At 40.6% G+C, this 20,346-nt stretch overlaps 1 protein-coding gene and 1 non-coding gene across 14 annotated transcripts in view; both read right to left on the bottom strand.

Moving 5' to 3' along the window:
* PUM1 (pumilio RNA binding family member 1) overlaps positions 1-20,346 on the bottom strand; it is a 140,771-nt gene that overhangs the window by 18,987 nt on the left and 101,438 nt on the right. For 10 of the 13 annotated variants that reach the window (XM_045999134.1, XM_045999186.1, XM_045999117.1 and 7 more), the window contains 6 exons: positions 18,515-18,653; positions 16,860-17,003; positions 15,666-15,962; positions 14,345-14,581; positions 3,816-4,083; positions 2,131-2,260 (listed from right to left, as the gene is read on the bottom strand). In XM_045999134.1, coding sequence (XP_045855090.1) covers positions 2,131-2,260; positions 3,816-4,083; positions 14,345-14,581; positions 15,666-15,962; positions 16,860-17,003; positions 18,515-18,653 — 1,215 coding nt within the window. The remainder of the gene's footprint in view (positions 1-2,130; positions 2,261-3,815; positions 4,084-14,344; positions 14,582-15,665; positions 15,963-16,859; positions 17,004-18,514; positions 18,654-20,346) is intronic. The other 3 variants (XM_045999169.1, XM_045999178.1, XM_045999161.1) reach the window with 2 other exon arrangements.
* Positions 18,321-18,398, bottom strand: LOC123928732. Its single transcript, XR_006815792.1, has one exon. It is a non-coding gene; the product is annotated as a small nucleolar RNA SNORD103/SNORD85 (small nucleolar RNA).

Here is a 20,346-nt window from a genome sequence, read left to right as displayed (position 1 = left end):
AGCAAATCTATAGCCCTCAGGTGTCTGAGGCCCATGGGTGAGGAAAGTCCTCTCTCATCCCCATGAAATCTAACATGCAGACATTGTGTTTTGAATTAGGATTTTGCATCACTCTAAGAACTGGAATTTTCTCTCTATATAGGGCAACACAGTCCAGGGGGAAGTTAGCAGAATAATTTAGAGGTAATGCTGCACAAATGTTAAAACTCTTCCTACAAGGATTTCCCATCCCTGGTTTTTAATTCTCATTGGAATGACAAAATCATGAGACTGGAGGAGATTGTATACATAATCATCTTCCACACAAGAGAACTATGGACCAGGGATGTTGTGTGCACCAGGGAAGTTCTCTAACCTACAGTTATCATCCCCTCTTCATTCAGCCATCTCAGCCAGCACACGACCTGCTGGAGCTGGAGAGTTCCACATTCTATCTGGGACAAAAGGGTGGTAAAAAGACATTCTAAAATCAGAATTATAAGTCATTTTATGTTCGTTTCTTATTTTTATTGAGGATTTGAAATTTTAAGTGAAATTTTAGGGGGAAGGCACACAGGATCAAAAGCCACTGATGTTACTTTACCAATTCAAGAGACGCATCTCAGAAACAAGAATCATCATAAACAGTTTTTTCAGCTCTTTCTCTGAATTTTTAGAAACAGACCATATCTAGTACAGCACCCCCAGTTTTTGCTTATTCCCCAAGCTGATTTTGACTGATAGTTGCCCCTCAAATACTGGATCAATTTAAAAAGCACAAACATTCAAATTGAAAAGCTACAATGGTTATTAACTCTAACCTTCCAAAGGGCATGTGGATTGTCTGCTACCAAATATTACAGTAATTTTATAGGGACCACAAAAAGGTTACTCTTTCTTATAAGAACTAAAGTAATAGCAACAATTTTTACTGCTGTTAATATAGACCACAAAGATGACAGATGTGTTTATGAAACATAAACCTCCTTTAAAAGTCACTGTACTTTCACTTTGCTCAGAATTTAATCACAAAATCTCAATAAATAGAAATGTTACAAATATGCTGGTTTCTTAGTGTATCACTAAAGAGTTAAGAGTCAAAGAACTGGGGCACCTGGATGGCTCAGATAGTTAAGCGCCTGCCTTCAACTCAGGCCATGATCTCCAGGTTCTGGGATCGAGCCCCTTACTGAGCTCCTGGCTCAGCAGAGAGTCTGCTTCTCCCTTTCCCTCTGCCTCTCCCCCTGCTTGTGCTCTCTCTGTCTCTGTCTCTCTCTCTCTCTCTCAAATGAATAAATAAAATCTTTAATTAAAAAAAAAGTCAAAGAAGTTCAGTCTTTGTGAGAAGGTAGGAGTACAAAGACTGTGAGTGAGCTATTTTTATATCTCACACAAACTGAACTAAATAAGATTTACAAAATTGACAAATTTCTTCTATTTTGGAGCAGGTAATGTGCAGTTCCAGCATTTTCCCCTGTTCCAAGTTCTTCATCTCAAATCCTTTCTGGATTTAGGACTTCAAATTGCTGATATCGCCACACCAGGGTTATAAGAACATAAAAAAAAAAAATCCTTGCCTTTCTGATATTTACAGACATTAATCCAGCAATTCCATTAATCCTTTCCAAAAGCAATAGTAACAAGAGTAGACATTATTCATAATTACAGAAGTAAAAGAGGAAACCAAGACTGAAGGATCACCTAAAAAGAAGCATTTAACAATCCTCATGACTATAGTTTATGATGAAAAACACTACAGTTGACATTCAAAGATAACTCTCCAGGAATCCTAAAAATCCATTTTTTAGAACATTTTACCATGATCCTGCTAAAATTATCTTACAAGGATTATTTCCTCTAAAAATGACATATTTAGTTAATCTATCATAACAATCAGAAATAATGTGCTGGATCCTAAATGGGGACAGCGGTTCTCCAAACACATTCCAAAAAATAGACTGGCACATCTGCTTGGGTATTTCAATGACATACTGCTAATAACTCGGAGAAACATTTAAAAGCTCTTCAAAAAGACCACACACACTTCATGTTGAGGACTGGGATGAGACTGCCATTCTAAAAACAGCTAATGAAAATCAAAATGCTCCAGAGATTCTCTAACGTCAAAGAATAGAAAGAACAAAGGCTTACTTCAAAGAACTTCTGAATGACGTAATTTCCAAATACATCCACCATTAGCTGGTAAGCGGCCTGGAGGATTTCATTGAAGACAAGCTGGCGTTCAGCTGGTGTGGCTCGTTCTAGTTTCAGCTGAATGAATCTGAAGTACAAAGTAAAAATGGCAATCCTAGCATCTCAGGAAGACTTGGAAATCAGTAAGGATTAGTTCAATTTATATAATGTATCCGTTCTGAAACTGCACACGTGCTGTGCAGATGCCCATATATACGGGCACACAACCCCGCCCCCCCACACACAAACTGTTATTTAAATGAATTACTTGAGCTCACTTCATTGAAAACTCTGAAAAGGAAAAAAAATTATAGTGTGAAGTACCCCTAACTTCACTGAACTTTTAAAAATGAATATATTTAAATTTTAGTACATTTCATTACATACAAACAAAACTGTATTTATGTGTGGGATGAGGGGGACACAAGCAGGTGGACAGGGAAAGGGGGGTGAAGGTGGCCATAACTCAGGGAGAACTCTACCTGACCTCTCTTTTAGAAACCAGCCCTACATCAATAAACTCAATGCTTACAGCCCTTAGTATCTTCTTTAACTCATGTGAATATGAAGCAGTACTCATTCGTGACGTGAAAGAGTTGTGATTTATGCCTGCAGTGTCTTCTGAAGTAGTCCTCAGTTTGCGGTTTTCAGTTCCGATAACCATGTAAGAAAAAAAGTTTTGTCTCTCAATCTGGTCCATAGGATCCAAATATGAGAAATCCTTGCCCAGTAGCAAGATGGCAGAACTCAAAGAGGAGATGCGTTCTTTAGAAGCTGCTTCAGTGGGCACAGAGAGCAAGAAAGAGAAGTGGAAACAAATAGGAAAGGATGGGCGACGTCACGATAATTAGGCTTTTTCTCTCAGGACCATGGTGGTCCCGTTCTGCAAAGGCCACTGGAACAAGCAAATGCGAGAGGGATAAGCCAAAGCAGATTCTGTGTTTTATAGTAGTTTCTTCTCTCTCACCTCTATGTAGACTCTCATTTCTACAGAGTGGAATGACACAGAAAAGTGGTAGAGCTATCTTATTCCTGAGCCAGCAGATATCCAAATTTACATGTAAACAATGTCTCCTTAAAAGCAAGACTCTTGGGGCGCCTGGCTGGCTCAGTCATCTGAGCGTCTGCCTTCAGCTCAGGTCATGATCTCAGGGTCCTGGGATCGAGCTCCGTGTTGGGCTCCCTGCTCAGCAAGGAGTCTTGCTTTTCCCTCTGCCCCTCCCCCCACTTGTGCTCTCTCTCAAATAAGTAAAATCTTAAAAATAAAAAAAAAAAGAACAAGACTCTTAACAGTGATTAAAGTAGCAGAAGTGTGCATATATCTTTGTTAGTGTTTCTGTTCCTTAAATTCCTTAAACAGACACTCTGGAAGGTTCCCATGAACTAGGAACATTACAGTAAGATAAAAAGGTTTGGATGAAGCATGTGATCTGGATTACTAAAGGGCTCTTTTCAATCACCTGTGTTATCTGATGACCCCATCTGCCCACATCCCTCTGAAATAAATAATGGGAAGCATACTAAGAGGCAAACTTTGTTTCAATTACTCTATGGCTATTTACTTAGTGTATACCTTATCTGAGACATGGAATTTTAAGGCATTAAGATTTCAGTTACCTTAAGTGCCAAAGCCAAGTCCTCACCTGGACCCATGCTGGTCTTGGGAAAACTCCATTATATGCCCAGCGATCTCCCGTAGTTGTAAGTTGGGGTACCGGTTATTTCGGAAATCCTCCAGAAGCCTGCTCCTGCCAGAGGGCATGACATCAGACATTCCGTACCGCAACCGGGAGGAAGCAAACAGGGTGCTGCTGGGGCTGAAGAGGCTGGAGGCACTGCTCGCACTGCGGTACTTGGCTTCAGCGCCTGGCGCAGCAGAGATGTATCTCCCACTGCCGTTGGTGAGGCCTCCTGTTGGTTACAGAACAGGACAACTCAAAGACTCACTCTTAAGGAATTCTGCTCAAGAGAGGGAAAAAGCATCCCACACATGAAAGCCTGCACCATTTCTGATTTTGTTTCAATTCTATTGCTTCTGTGTTAAGATTCAATTCTATTAGTGCCACAGTTTTTATAAGGCCAACTCGCCATGACGGAAAGAAACTTCTGCACAAAGACTGAAAGGGAAAATGCTTGGACCCACTGACAGGGGGCTGCTAGCAATAACGGAGCAATAGTGAGCACAGCCGTTAGTCAGGAAAATGATGGGAGAGTGCCTGTCCTGTGACCCAGCACCTGAGTACCAGGAATCTGAAAACACACAACGTGCAGAGACCTAAAGTTGTTTTCCACTCTGAGCTCTGGGGAGATCCCTGCCATGAGTAGAATAATCTCATTCCCATTAGAAACCCTTCCTTAAAAAAGGAAAAGAGAAACAAATCAAGAGTACCCAAATTGGTCTGTTTTATATAAAGAGCTTCCCAAAAAGCTTCGAAGGAATGCTTTTGCCACTAAACAGAAATTGAAAATCACTAAGGCACCCTAGGCCGAGGACAGACATAAGGAGTCGGGAAAAAGGACATATGCTTTGCAGTGGAAGGTTTTCATGTTCTGCATCTGGAATGGGCAGCTCTTAACACCTTCTTTTGGGACAGAGCCTGAAATGATTGCAGTAGCAACAACTTTCATGCCATGGATACTGATGACTGAACCGATGACAAGGGAAAAATTAATTGTGAATCTCTAGAAGATAACAGAGATAAAATAGTGGTAAGACCAAAAAGCTTATCAAAATGTAAAGGAGAGTAAAAAAAATACCATGAGAATGTATTTTCAATATTCTTACTTTTTTACAATGATGGGTTTTTCTTAACTTTACGCTATTAAAAAAAAAACCAAAAAACCCTTTTTGTGTGTTTTTTAACCCCACTCCTTTTTTTTTAATTTTTTTTTTAGATTTTTTTAAAATTTATTTATTTGACAGAGAGAGATCACAAGTAGGCAGAGAGGCAGGCAGAGAGAGAGAGAGGAGGAAGCAGGCTCCCTGCCGAGCAGAGAGCCCAATGCGGGGCTCGATCCCAGAACCCTGGGATCATGACCTGAGCTGAAGGCAGAGGCTTTAACCCACTGAGCCACCCAGGCGACCCCAGACCCCACTCCTTAAACAGAAAGGCAAGGTAGGTTAAGAAACACCCTAATAAACCGCAAAGAGCACAGATGAATAACAACTCAGAATCCATGAGAAAAGTCACCCAGCATGATCTGTCCGTTAACTTCTTCATGAGATGTAATTAATGTCTGCTCTGGAGTTTAATGGCAGCTACAAAAAGATACCCAGCTTGGATTTCTCCACAGAATTCTAGGGTCCAGCTTCAAAGATCTGGATCTCAATCAAAGTGATGGAACCAAAAGGAAATGGCTCAATGTTAAAATTCGTGAAATACATTTACTGAGCACTTGTCCTATGCCAAGTGCTATATTAGAAGTATTCCATACACACTTCTACTGAATTCTTATTGGTATTTTGGAAAAGAAGTTCTAAATTACCATTTATGTAACAGATAATTTAGGCCCAAAGAGGTTAAAATGCTCACCCAAAGATACAAAACCCAAGATGATCATGGCTAGAATCTGTGACACAACTCGACTCCAGAGTAAGTGCCTTTGCAACCAAATGAGACTCATTTTCAGACTCAGTTATATTAAGAAAGAGAGGAGGTTTATAAGAATAGAGAACAGTAAGTAGCCATATGCCTGCTCTTTATTAAACGATTTCAGAAACAATTCTTTCTTCCCTGGCCTGAGAAAGGGGAGAAATGGGAAAGAGGTGAAAATCAAGTACATCAGCAGGTCTTGCAGAGTGTGGAACAGCAAGGAACATGCTTAAGAAGAAGGAATGGCACAAACACACAAAGTTTTGAAAATAAAGATATTTCAGGAATCTGGTCACTTAATAAAGGCATTTTGGGAGAAGTAACAAATCAACAGAGAAACAGAACCAAACACCTAAAAAAACATTCTAATATGGATGACAAGCATAAGGAGACCTACACTGTCATTGACAAATTGCTATTAACTCAAAATAGACAGCCTTGAGAGTTAAAACCCCCACAATACTGTGAGATTTACTTCCAAGATTGCAACCAGGTTCCACAATAAATGTAAGAGAAAAGCTTAAGTAAGGTGAAGGGGAAAGAAACCATTCTGAAATAGGCCAGAGCACTCTGTTCTTCACCAAGCCTGCCCTCTGGAGAAACTGGTTAACCAGAGCATAACCTGCTGGGTTATCATGACTGAGCTGGGGACAGGAAAATAAAACTCCAGCCTATTCAACCCACCCTGTCCCACCAAAAGGGGGAGGAAACAAATGAGAAGTACTTGTGAAGTTGGGGGTCCAGGAGCACAGGCTCCCTAAAAAGACTGAGCCCCAGTGATAGGACTACAGAGCACTGCCCCTCCCCGTACACCTCAACAACGCATGACCAAAAGCCCATTTACAGTGGTTCCTTTTACTCAGTGCATCAGAGCCAGCTCTCAACAATTAATTACAAGGCACACCGACAGTCAAACCACACAATGTGAAGAGAAAGAGCGAGCATCAGAGACATACACCACAGGGGTAATCATGTTATCAGACCAGGAAACAAACAACTCTGGTGAATATGCTACAGACTCTGACAGAGAAAGCAGAGAGCATCCAAGAACAGGTGGGCCATGGAAGCAGAGATGGGACTCCTAAGAACTGAAAAGAAACACTAGTGATAAAAAACTCTGTGACCCAAATGAGGAATTCTGATGGGCTTCTTAGTAAATGGGACCCACGTGAGGGAAGAATCTCTAGGCTAGAGATTTGTATCAACAAAATCCCAAAAACCAAAAAGGAACAGAACAGAGACTCAGAAACAGAATCAAATACCCATGGGGCAAAATCCTGCCTTCTTCACGAACTTTAAAGAAAAAATTGCCAAGGTCCCCAACATCTGACTTTTTAATACAGGCAGAAGCAACACCGCTCATCAAAATGTTTACAGTAAGTTCTCCCCAGTCTACTCCCTAATATTAATACCGCAGCCAGGTAGCCCTCAATGAAAATAAGCTCAAAGTGAGTTGTCATCAGTGCATACTACTGAGTCCAAAATAAGTTAATTTTCACATGGTTAATTTTACTGGTGACAAGTCACTTTCAGGTGAGCAGTCACAAAATACTACTTTACCCTGCAGAACGGAAAAGTACAAAAGGCACACATATGACTAGTAAAAAACCAGAAATTAGTAAGTTACTAACGATAACTTAGAAACATGTCTTGTAGTTTATGCAGGGACAGAAAACCATTTCGTGTTTGAACTTTTCTTAAAGGACTAAGGACATATAAGAACAGCAAGAATTAATTTTAAGAAGATAGGAATAATTCTATCATATAAAACTAAGTGCTCATTTTGGGGGGGGGGCTTGGACAGATTATGAACTTTTGAGCTCATTTTTACTGTACTGCAACACTGTGGGAATTAACAAGCACATCACTCTTCTTCCAGGGCACATGATACGGCTGGGAGTTGTCAACCATGCACATTATAATACATCTGCTACTTCTTGATGCTTAGAGTTTAAAAATGGCACAATCTGGAGATTATGGAGAAAACTGTAAGCATGAAAGAGCATTTCAGGAAATGAGGAGGAGATGGGTGTGGAATGGAGCCATCTATAGGGAGGCAAGACATGAACTATTTAGGAAGAATCAAATCTTTGGGAGACTCATCTCCACATCCCTTACTTTTTCTTGCTGGGGTACAGCTGGAACTTAATAGAGATGAATGTTTTAGGTACAGGTGAGAGCTTAAAGGTTTCATCTCACCCACATATAAGCCACAAAATGGGGACTGTAAGTCTAGTTGTTAATAATAATAAGATCAAGAGTAATATTAGTAATTACAAAAGCAATACTTTTAAATTAAGAAGTATAACACACACAAGACAAACTAGTTCAACATCTGACTCACTCAGGGTCATAAAAAACTTATTCATATTACTAACCACACATATGCGTATGTATGTTTATGTGTGGGAGAGATGGAAGGGAGAGTTGAGAAAGTGGATGGGAAATTTTATTTCTTAAGACATTTCCACCCTGGGGGTGCCTGGGTGGCTCAATTGGTTAAGTGACTGCCTTCAACTCAGGTCATGATCCTGGAGTCCCGGGATCGAGTCCACATCGGGCTCCCTGCCGGGAAGGAAGTCTGCTTCTCCCTCTGACCCTCTACCTTCTCATGCTCTCTCTCTTTCTCTCTCTCTAATAAATAAATAGAATCTTTAAACAAAAAAAAAAAAAAAAAGACATTTCCACTCTATGCCAACAAATGTGACAACTTAGAACAAATTCCTAGAAAGTCACAAATGACCAAAATTGTCTCAAGAAGAAATGGAAAACTTGACCCCATAAGATGTAAATAGAAATTGAGCTAGTAATTAAAAATCTTCCCACAGGTACACACCCAGGCCAGGATAGTTTCACTGCTTAATTTATCAAATGTTTAAAGAAATAATACCAATACGCCACCAACTGTTCCAGAAAACAGAGGGGGATGGTACATTTCCCAATCTATGTTATAAAGTCAGTGTCGCCATGATAACAAGTCAGACAAAGAAAGGAAAGTGACAGACTCCCTCATGAATATACATGAAAAACTCTTCAACAAAAATTCTAATCATAGGATGAAGCAAAGTTTATCCCTGGAACGCAAGGGTGTATTAACAACCAAAAAACAATTAATGTAACATATCATATTCACAGAATAAAAGATAAACATCACACATTCACCAATAACACAGAAAAAGTACTGAACAAAATCCAAATTCCATTTATGGCAAAATGCTTAAACTTAGAACAGAAGTGAGTCCGATAAAGGGCATCTATGAAAAATTTACAATAATCATACTTAAAAGTAAAAGAGTAATACTCAAGATCCGGAACAAGGCAAGGATGTGTGCTCTTATCTACTGTATTTAACACTGTGCTGGAGTTTCTCGGCAGTTAGACAAGAAAATGAAATAAAAGGCAGCCAGACTGAAAAAACCTTTATTCACTAGTAACATGTTCCTATATAGAGAATATCCCAAGGAATCTACCGAAACCTACGGGGACTAATAAGTGAGTATGGCGAATTTGCAGAATGTAAAATCAATACACAAAAATCAACTGTATTTCTATAAGCAAGCAACAAACAATCCAAAACCAAAGCAAGGATACAATTCCATTCATAACAGCTTAAGAAAAAAGAAGATAGGAACAAATTTAACAAAAGGGGTATAGGACCTGTACACTGAAAATTTTTAAACTCATTGCTGGGGAAAATGGTGCAAACTTAAAAAAATGAATTTCCACCTCATGCAATAACACAAAATTTACTCAAAATGGATGATAAATTTTTTTAAAGATTTTATTTACTCATCTGACAGAGAGAGATCACAAGTAGGCAGAGAGGCAGGCAGAGAGGGAGAGAGAGGAGGAGGAAGCAGGCTCCCTGCTGAGCAGAGAGAGCCCAATGTGGGACTCGATCCCAGGACCCTGAGATCATGACCTTAAGCCAAAGGCGGAGGCTTAACCCACTGAGCCATCCAGGCACCCTGAATGATAAATTTAAGATGTAATTTAAATGTGTAATTAAATGTATAATTAAAATGTAAGAGTTAAAACAGTAAAATTTTTAGAACAGAACACGTGAGAAAAATCTTTAAGAGCCTGAGCTGGGCAAAGATTCCTATACCAGAAAGCATGAGACACTGGACCTTATCAAAATTAAAAACTATTGCAAAATGAAAAAACAGGACATTTGGATAGCTAAGTCAGTTAAGCATCTGCCTTTGGCTTGGGTCACGATCCCAGTGTCCTGGAACCAAGTCCTGCATGGGGCCCCTTGCTCAGTGAGGAGCCTGCTTCTCTCTCTGCCTGCTGCTCCCCCTGCTTGTGCTCATACACACTCTGTCTGACAAATAAATAAAAATCTTTAAAAAAAAAAAAAAAAGGCTTGAGGTATAATATTAAAAAGAAGGAGGAGGAGGAGGAGGAGAAGAAAGAAAAGACAAGCAGAAAACCAGAGTTAAATACATGCAAAGTATCTAATGAAGGAGTTGTAGCCAGGAATATAAAAGAACTCCTACAGCTCAGTAATAAGAAGAAAAACAACCCAAATTTTAAAATGGGCAAAAAATATGAGCAGACATTTCACCAAAGATATATGAATAGTTAATAAGCACAAGAAAATGATGTTCAACATCCTTAGTCATGAGGGAAGTGGAAATTGAAACCACAATGACATACTATTTCAAGCTCACTAGAATAGCTATATTAAAAAAGACAAGAACAATGCCAGTAAAGATGCAAAGAAGTTAGAGCCCTCACTGCCAATGGGAATGTAAAATGGTGCACCAACTTAGAAAACACTGGCATTTTCTCAATAAGTTTAACCTAAAACTGAAACACAAATCAGCAATTCTACTACTAGAGAAATAAAAACATGTGCCCAAAGAAAGAATTGCACGTAAATGTTCATAGCAGCATGATTTCTAATAGCCAAAACTTACAATCGACAAAAATCCCTCAACTGTGAATGATTAGACAAAATATGGTATGTCCGTAAAGAAGACAACAATTCAGCAATAAAATGAAACAAACTAATAACACATATAAGATCACGAATGAAATCTCAAACACATGAGAATGTGGTAGAAGGTGGGGACACACCATGAGAAGGGAAAGAAGTCGAACAAAAGAGATCACATGCTGTATGGTTCCATTTATATGAAATGTTCAGAAAAGGCGAATTTTAAGACAAAGCAAATCAGTGGCTGACTGGGGCTAAAGGTGTGAAGGCAGATTAACTATAACTGGTCTTGAGAAATCTGAGGGGATGAAAATATTCTATAACTGATTTATGGTGATGGTTGTACAATTCAGAAAGTTACTAAAAATCACTGTATATATGCCTGAAATGGATGAATTTTCTATGTAAAATATAACTCAATAAAGATTTCTTTAAAAAAAGAATTTTGGTTTTTAAACAACTGCTAATGGAAAAAACACTTAAGAGTCTTAAGTAGGCACCAACGAGTGGTCGTTGAATAAATAATGAGGAAAAAAAAAAAAACAAAGCTTCTAAGCAGGTCAGTGATCATCTGGAGAATATCCTAACTAACACATGTGTGACTCTGAGGAAGAAGTATGAAAATCATATGATGGAGAAAAGATCCATACTGGGAAAACAAGAGAGATTTACAGGCTGGCATGTGCTTTCAAATACTTGCTAGCTGTGTGGTATTATGAAAGGCACGAGATCACGCTGAGTTTAAGTTCCCTATGCAGAGGCAATCAGGAGAGAACTGCACACAATGAATGCACGCACAGCATAGCCCTTAACAATCGGAGAGCTACTGGCTGGTGCCAGCAGTACAGCACTATCAGCAGAGAAACTGGATCGGGTGTGACCTAATATATATTTGGTAAAGAAATGTTACGTTTCCTGCACCAAAAATGTCTTCAGGACCTCTGTATGGACACTGTTAGAGAACAATTCCCGTACCTCTACTTTCTCTAGGTTAAGACCAAAGCACGCAAGAACCCTTCAGTAAAGGAAACAGACTGAGCAAAGGCAAAGCTCTACTGATCAGGACACCAAGTTCCTGAGGAATGACATGTCTGACCGATACAGGACACGCAGCAATGGAAGTCCCATGCAAACATACCCAACTAAATTGCTTAAATGAGGTCAACTGCTTTTAAAAGGGAAGATATGTTAAAAAGAAAGCCAGGCAGAAGGCAAGAGTCATTAAATGAGAAACAACCTGCACCAACAGTTATTTCCTCCTTCACAGAGGAAACATGAATTAAGAAGGAAGTATATTTCACGACAACGCCGAGGCACTGGAAAGAGCAAAGACACCATGCATGCAAGTACTGATTCCAGCTCCATTTTCAAACACCAAGAGGCACAGCATCTAGTTCAGGGTTGACAAACCAAAGCCCACAGGACAAATCTGGCCTGCCGCCTATTTTTGAAAATAAAGTTTGACTATGTGATAGCTACACATTCATTTACATTTTGTCTGTGGCTGCTTTTGTACCGCACAGCAGAACGGAATGCTTGTATAGAGACCACCTGACCTGCAAGTCTGAAATAGTTACTACCCGGTTCTTGGGCCGCCTCCCCCAACAAAAAAGTTTCCAAGATTTAGTTGGTGTACTATGGACGTCAATATGAGCTGACACAGTTCAAATGTTTCAATCAAGGAATTAAAAGGTAAAACTTCTCGATTTGATAATGCACTGGTTTAAAAGATACGCTGGGCATATCACGTAACAGGATGTACAATGACGGCGTGGCCTCTGGAGCCAAAGACATTTGATGCTCAATCTCTAGATAACGAGAAGACCTCGGTAAGATATTTCAGGAAATTTCCTCACTTCCGTACCATGGGCAAAATACCTACACCTGCCAGAGTTACATGTACAGCACCCAAAACCAAACCATTAACAGTAGCAGATAATAACTACTAAGTGTTAGCTCCTTCTATCTACACACCAAACTGGGACTTTTATTTACCCCTTACAATGCATTACCTTCAATCTTTAAAGCCAAGCACTCTGTCACTAGGAAACACTACTGTGCAATGTACCCCACTGCCTTATCAGTCCAACTTGGACATTCCAATCTGGAATGGCCCGACAACTTCTCTAAGTAACATCTATATATAACCTAAGACAATGAGTTCCACAAGGATAGCTCTGACCATGTGAGATTTCAGAATACACACACACTCATACAATGTGTACGCACATACATACGTACATAGTTTAAAAACCACCTCTCCAACTCTGAGATGGCACTCTTAGTCCTAGGATAATACCTCTACTATAGGTCTTCTTTGATTTTTACAAATCACTCCCCAGTCTCTGTATTTCCAAATGAAAGCATACTATTTGTGTTCAGTCAGTCCTCATCTCGCAGCCCATGAAGCCACTTCTAATCTTACTGGTTAAAAGCTGAAAAGAGTCCATGTAAACTACAAGCTCTGGAAGATAATGTGTCGATGCAGGTTCATCACCTGGAAAAGGTACTGCTCTGGTGGGGGGTGCTGATCCTGGAAAAACCTGCATGTGTACAGGGCAGAGGGTACAGGAGTAATCTCTGTACTTTCCCTCGAATTTGCTATGAAGATAAAACTGCTCCAAAAAACCCCCCCAAACAAACAAATAAACAAACAAACAAACAAAAGAGAGGATTAAAAATAAAAACTGAACAAAATTTTCTAGGGAAAGCGGCTATACGTCCTTTCCTAGGACACTGCCTGTTTAGGTCTGTCGTCACTGAGTTCATTGTTAACAGCACCCCCATCTACTCTCAAATGTGTCCTGGGTTGCACCACAAATTGTATGGTCACTCTACTTCAGTGTCTCAACTTTACTCATCTAAGAAATAAATCAGCACTTCAAAATGCAAACTTGGTAAGTAACTGAGGGGAAGGAAGTATGCACCACAATCCATCTCTTGGAAGACTTGGGAATTTGCCACTCAAAGTACTAATGTAAGTTTCTTCTCATTCTTACAGTCTGCTATTTACAATCCTCTTTTCTTTCCTCATTTTAGCATCTAGATGGTAACATTTTTAAATCCCCATACATAATAACAACCTAAACATACACTTGAGAAATACACATCTATACTCATTAGCATACTAGATAATTTATACCAAAAAAATAATAGTAAGAATCTGGCAATTTTTAAAAATAAAACACTTTATGTGGAAAAGTAAGATATTAAGTGTATATGGGGGGAGAGGGGAGGGAGTCTGAAAAATAAGGCAAAATATTAACTGTGATATTTCGGTGGTGACACTAGGTGAACACATTCTTTGTCTACGTCTCTGTGTTTTCCAGCTTCCCTGAAAATGACTCTGCCCTGGGTTTATAATGAAAGACTCCCCACGTGTAGCCAAAGAACAAGATGTTCAGACTGAAGCTGAAGTGAATATACAGGGGATGCACCCAAAATTGAATAAATCCAAAACTGCTATGCTCTCTAGGTACAGCCTAAATAACATGAGGCACTTAAGGAAGGCACAGAACACCCAGGACACTCCTGGGATAAAGGGATTGTCCTTTGCTTACGCAAAGAACTTGTAATGTCATCAGTGGCAAGAGATTTCTAGAGTTCAAGGTGGTGTTAGAGTAATGGTTCTTACCCAGGTTTAAGCTTGAAGAGGATCCATGTGAAGAGAGGGAAGGAGGTGGTGTCTGTGAATGTCCTGGTCCCTGACTAGGGAGAGGCATGCCCACGGGTCCAGGAGAGGAGGAAAAGCTAAGGCCGTTATAAAAACTGTGTCCAATGGGGGTCAAGCTGCTCGATGTCCTCTTATAAAGGTCACTGCTGCCAGTCAGGGAGTCACGGCGGGAGCCACTGCCAGTGTTGGAGTTTGCAACTAAAATGGAATTAAAACAATGCAGATAAGAAAAGGCCTGTTCTTTGAAGAACAAGCCCAGTGACCTGTTCCTAACACTTTGATCCAGACTCCTTACCACCGCAAATTTGTCAGCAGAGACAGCCTAACTGTTCATGTGGCAGTTCTAGGGGCAGGTAAGTAATAAAGAGGACATGGCTCAGGTTAACATGAAGCTTTTGTTCAAACCATCACACGAATGCTGAATTTACCTTCCTTTGGTGTCACATATTATGGAGTGGAAATGGGATAAAAAGCTCGGACGGCCACATAAGCTATGGAAAAGGTGAAAGAAAATGGGCTAGAAAGAATGCCTTTCATCAACCCAAAGGTTCTAGTAGAAAAATGGAGTACAGAAAAAAGATTTGTAAATGGGGTAATTTCCCCGCTACACAAGACTTACATGTGAAAGCCTGTTTTCTCAATGGGTTCAATCAAGAGTTATTGCTAGCCCCCAATTCCAATTTAAGATTCTCTCTCTCAAACATGCCCTTCTGTTCTGAAATCACATTATTTTACAAACACTGCAATTATCCCACTGTTTTCCCTACTACTTTACTGCTTTATCCTCCCATTGAAACATTAAAAGTATCTCAGTCTAATGTCCTTCTTCCCACTTTTCCATAATAACCACCTTAATTCTTCTCAAAAGACTAGAGCAAACTCCTGACTCTGTAAGGCCTGCAGACTGTGGGGTACACTACCCTGTGGTCTTTGGTCAGTCCTCCTCCCTTGGTTTTTAACATCCACATTTCTACACTTCCCTCCAGATTCTTCCCAATGCCTGTTAAAAAACCTCCCCAGGTTTTCTAATCCCTGAAACAAATCAACTATGAGAGTATAAATAAGTAGCAATATGAGCATAAACCTGAAATCAGCCCCAACTGTGAGACTTGATTTTAACAGTCCGTCATCTCAAAGATATGTGGGACGGCCAGATTCCCACGGGGCTCGGTCCAGATCTGCCTGGGGTATCTGTCCAGGGTACCATGCATCATCAGTGTTCCATAGAGATTGTAAAAACAACGAAAATTCAGTTTTAACAGCACTTAAGTTGGATTTCTACCTGCTGTTCCAAACCCTCCGAGGGCTGATCCCAGGGTGGCGCCGAGAGAACTGCTACTTCCGAATCCCAAGGATGTGTTGGCAGGCTGGGCAGAGCCCTGGGAGAAGAGGGAGCTGCTCTGTGAATTGCTGCTCAGAGAGTTGTTGCCATAGAAAGAGCTGGATGCCAGGCTGTTACTGGGCTGCTGCTGGGGCTGGGGCTGGGGCTGCTGGGTTCCTAAAGGGCGAAATGGTCCATTTGTTGTTCCAGCAAGACCACCAGCTGCTCCATTTGCTGAAGCTGCGGCCGCCGCAACAGCTACAAAGAAGAAAGCAAAGCATTGGGCTGGGAAAGGCGCTGGCCGCATCCCCCAGCCTTGGCGCTAGCCTTCCAAAAACACTGTCACGTGCTCCTAGCTTCGCAAAGCAGACACAAATCTGCCTTAGAGCCTTCCATCTGAGACTTCTATTTTCTACTTATGCTTCCAATTTGAAGTCAAAATACCATGGAAGCCAAATTCACTACAGTGGTAGCTTTAAAGAGTCTGCAGTTTAAAATAGGTACAGATATCAAATGTAGCCATTTTAAATACGACTACTTCCTAAAATCTCAAGTTCCACAAATATCAATGTTGAGGACTTTTCCAGAACCCGTCAGCAATATATACAATCCCCTCAAATTCCTGAACACGTTGCTCTCTTCTAGATGTTCCTGCTATTGTTCCTAACTTATATTCCTAATATATATACACATACATAAAGCCTAAAATAAAAACCCATTCTGGCCCACCCCTATTAAAATGTACTGCTCTGCCGTTCCTCACTATTCCCATCCATCCCGCTGCCCTCCGAAAAAAAAAGCAAACACCAACATCGAAAAAACAAAAAACAGCAAAAACAAAATATTATCTTAAAATAATGTCATGGATTTCTGTGAAATTAGCCTTGGACTTCTGCCAACGGTGCCATTTTGTGTGAGTAACCCAACTTCCTATGTTCATGGAGGAGCAGGTCCTCGCTGCTAACCAGCTAGTACATGGCTGTCAACAGGATCTATCAAGGTCACTTGCTGCTTCTTGTTTTCTCTTTGAAACACTACAGGGCAGAACTGCTATATTGAGAACTGCCAAATAAAGTACGTTTCAGCACATCGTAAGAACATCATCCATTGCCCCTTCTGGGCCACTGACAGGAGTTCACGAAGACAGAAGCTCACCTGCTTGTGCAGCCGAGGAACTGATGATGACTGGGGCGGGAGCTACAAGCCTAACAGGAGCTCCAAGACCATTTCTCGCTCCAGCATTCACCACAAGGGCACCGGTTTGGTCATAGTAAGCAGCAGGAGCCAAGACGGGGTAACCTGGAAATATTAAGCCACATACAAGTATATATAAAACTAACAGTGCTTCCTGGGTAGTTGCATACTGTCAACAGTCACAGACTCTTCAGATGTAGGGACAGACCCAGATGTCTCTCCTGGCTTCACCACCTAAACAGCTGTATGACCCTGCATCTCTGAGCATCCATTTCTTCAATGCAGGTAATACCTGCTTCATAAAGTTTCTGTGACAAAGTATGAAAGTGACAGATCTACCATGATATCTGGCACAATAAAGGGATGTATTATTTACCATCTACTAAGTTTTAGAAAAAGAACTCGGGGGATACCGGGGTGGCTGAGTTGGTTAAGCATCCTGCCTTCGGCTCAGGTCATGATCCCAGGGTCTTGGGATCGAGTCTCGAATGGGGCTTCTTGCTCAGCAGGAAGCCTGCTTCTCTCTCTGCCTCTGCCTGTTGCTCCCCCTGCCTGTGCTTTCTTCCCCCTCCCCCAACAAATTAATAAATAAAATCTTTATAAATAAATGAATGAATGAGTGAATAAATAAATAAAAGGGAAATCCACGGGGTAGGGAACACCCATGCTCTTCAGAGTGCCAAGCCCAGAAATCATACACTGACAATTTTTTATGTTTTCTTGACTACAGAAGTAACAGGGGGTATAAATGATTACAACAATCATGGTACTTTCATACCTCATAACAGTGTTAGCAGAAATATCCTGCAAATTAGCAGGTAAAACCTAGACACACATCAAATAATAGGTTCTTTCACATCACCATATGAGATGGACTCTCCAAATTCTATTGAACAACAGGAGAAATAAAAAGTGACTTCCCAATAAAACCTGAATGCTTAATAACTATATAACAAATGACACATGTTAAAGTTACTCAGTGAATCCATAAATAGATCAATTAATTGGGCTATACTCCACCATCGGTAAGAACCCATACATTTATGCTGAGGTTTTTAAGGACCTGTTTCAAAGGAAGAAGCACAAATTACTTCCAACCCATGCAAAGAATAGGACCAGGTGAGACAGTGAGCCAAAAATAACACATATTCAAGATAAATATCGATCATAGGCAGGCAGCTACAAAGCACCTCTACTGTTGGCTCGGGAGAAATCCCAAGAGGGTTCGCCCATTAAGGAACACTCGGAACTTTCTAATAATACTGTTCCGAGACATCAGCATAAAGGCTAAGGCCCTGGAGTGATGCTAAAGTAGCCTGGCCACTGCTTCTATCATCCATAATCCTAAGGGAGAAAACAGATCATCACAAAGGAAGACAGCATACTCCAAGCAGAGTGTGGGGAGATACATATAAGACGAAGACTGGCTCAGAACAATTAGGTGCTCTCATCAGCGAACTACCGCCTAAGTGAGGGCAAGTGTATGTCATCCTTGCCAGTCCCCCAGTAATGAGAAGCCAACACAAGCTTAAAGCACTGCCTGTTCTCTTCTCGATCTCCCCCAACAAACAGACTGTTTTTCCCTCCAAGTATTAGAAACAACAATGCAGCCTCACCTGGCATGCCTGCAGCCAATCCTTGTCCAAAAGCAAGGGCAGAATTCACTGCTGCAGCTGCTACTAGTGGATCTGTTTGCTGTCCCTGCTGGTTCTGATTTGGGGTCAAAGGACGCTGGCTGGCTCCTCCACGGAGAACCTGGGAGACAGAAATAAGTCAACTACTTTCTTCTCAATGAAAATACCTAAGACCCACCGTATGCTTAAGTTGGGCCAACTTTTAAAAACTGATAATTGTTTGTTTGTTTTTGTTTTTAAAAACTGATAGTTTTAAACTGTTTCTCCTATAAAGTCTTATATGGCATTGCTGTTAGGATAAAAATTCAATCACCAACATCTCATTTAGTAAAATCTCACTCTACCATTCTTAAACATTATTACACCTTTATAAGCAGCCAAAAGCACAAAAAAAGTGATTCATTAATCAAATACATAACATCTATCCTCTGGCAGGTACTAGAGATAAAGCAATGAACCAGATAGAGCCCCTACCCTCTTGAAGCTTTTATTCTAGTGAATGAGAGAGACAACAAATGGCAACTCTATAAAACTACCAGTGCTCGGACAAAAAAGTGGGTGGAGGAGTCTGTCAGAGTGGGGAGGGGAGTTTAGATAGGATGAACAGGAGTAATTTACCCACACAGTTCAATCAAAATATCTGTGTCTAAAGAGGGGGGAAAAAAAAAAAAAAACCACGGGGTGCCTGGGTGGCTCAGTGGGTTAAAGCCTCTGCCTTCAGTTCAGCTCAGGTCATGTTCCCAGGGTCCTGGGATCGAGCCCCACATCGGGCTCTCTGCTCAGCACGGAGCCTGCTTCCTCCTCTCTCTCGGCCTGCCTCTCTGCCTACTTATGATCTCCGTCTGTCAAATAAATAAACAAAAATCTTTAAAAACAAAAAACAAAAGAACACCAAATGTCTGTATTTTCTTTATGGAGGATAAAGCACCTTCTCTACCCTATTAATACTATTCTCATTCAACAAGGCCCCCATGGCCCCAAATGAGCTCACCAGATTTGACTTTGGAGTCTTCTGACCTGTTCCTATCTCTCCTCTCCTAAATTCCACAATAGACTGCCATCTAAATGGAGACAAGTGTCAAGAACACTGCCTTTCAGTACAGAATACCAGTTCTGTCACTGTGCTGAAGGATCCACTTCTTATGAATGAAACATGGATATCAAAACGGTGGTGATCACTCTCACTCCGAATGCTCTGAAGAATCTACTCCACAAGATCTGTACACTCCAGCAAGTAAAAATGCAAAACCCATAGACCAAGCCTAAAATTATAAAATGTTCTGCATGTTTTTAAAGGCAAAGAAAGTTCTTATCAGACCACTTTCACTATCACTCAGCTCTTTATAAAAGTTAGACATATGATCAGGAACCTGCATACAGATTATTCTTGGTACCATTTGGCAAAAAATGTAAAAGAGAAACAGCACTAACCATCAACTATTTATTAAATGAGTATAAGGGAAACAACACTGCCCAACCTGGCAAGAAGTCATGTAGACAGTTGACTCCAAGTCTCTTATTTCCTTATCTGTAAAAGTAGTGAGAGTACTGCTGATCTTGCAGATCTGTTGGAAGTATTAGAATTAATGTATGCAAGGCACAATACCTGGTATCCAGGAGACAATCAATAACCGAGAGCTAATTACTATCAAAATACTTGTTTGTGACCTAAAGATTCTAATGGACTTTACAAGAGAAGAAGTGCTTCAATCCACATAGACAGAAGAGTCAAGGGAGGCTGCCCAGGTGAGTGTTTGCACCAAGACTTAGAAGATGCCTAACCAATGACCCAGAAGAGCTCTCCAGGAAAAGTG

Source organism: Meles meles, chromosome 1, assembly GCF_922984935.1.
Source record: "Meles meles chromosome 1, mMelMel3.1 paternal haplotype, whole genome shotgun sequence".
NCBI classification, from domain to species: Eukaryota; Metazoa; Chordata; class Mammalia; order Carnivora; family Mustelidae; genus Meles; species Meles meles.
The sequence above is the reverse complement of the archived record's forward strand: the minus strand, read 5'-3'. Positions and strand labels throughout refer to the sequence as shown.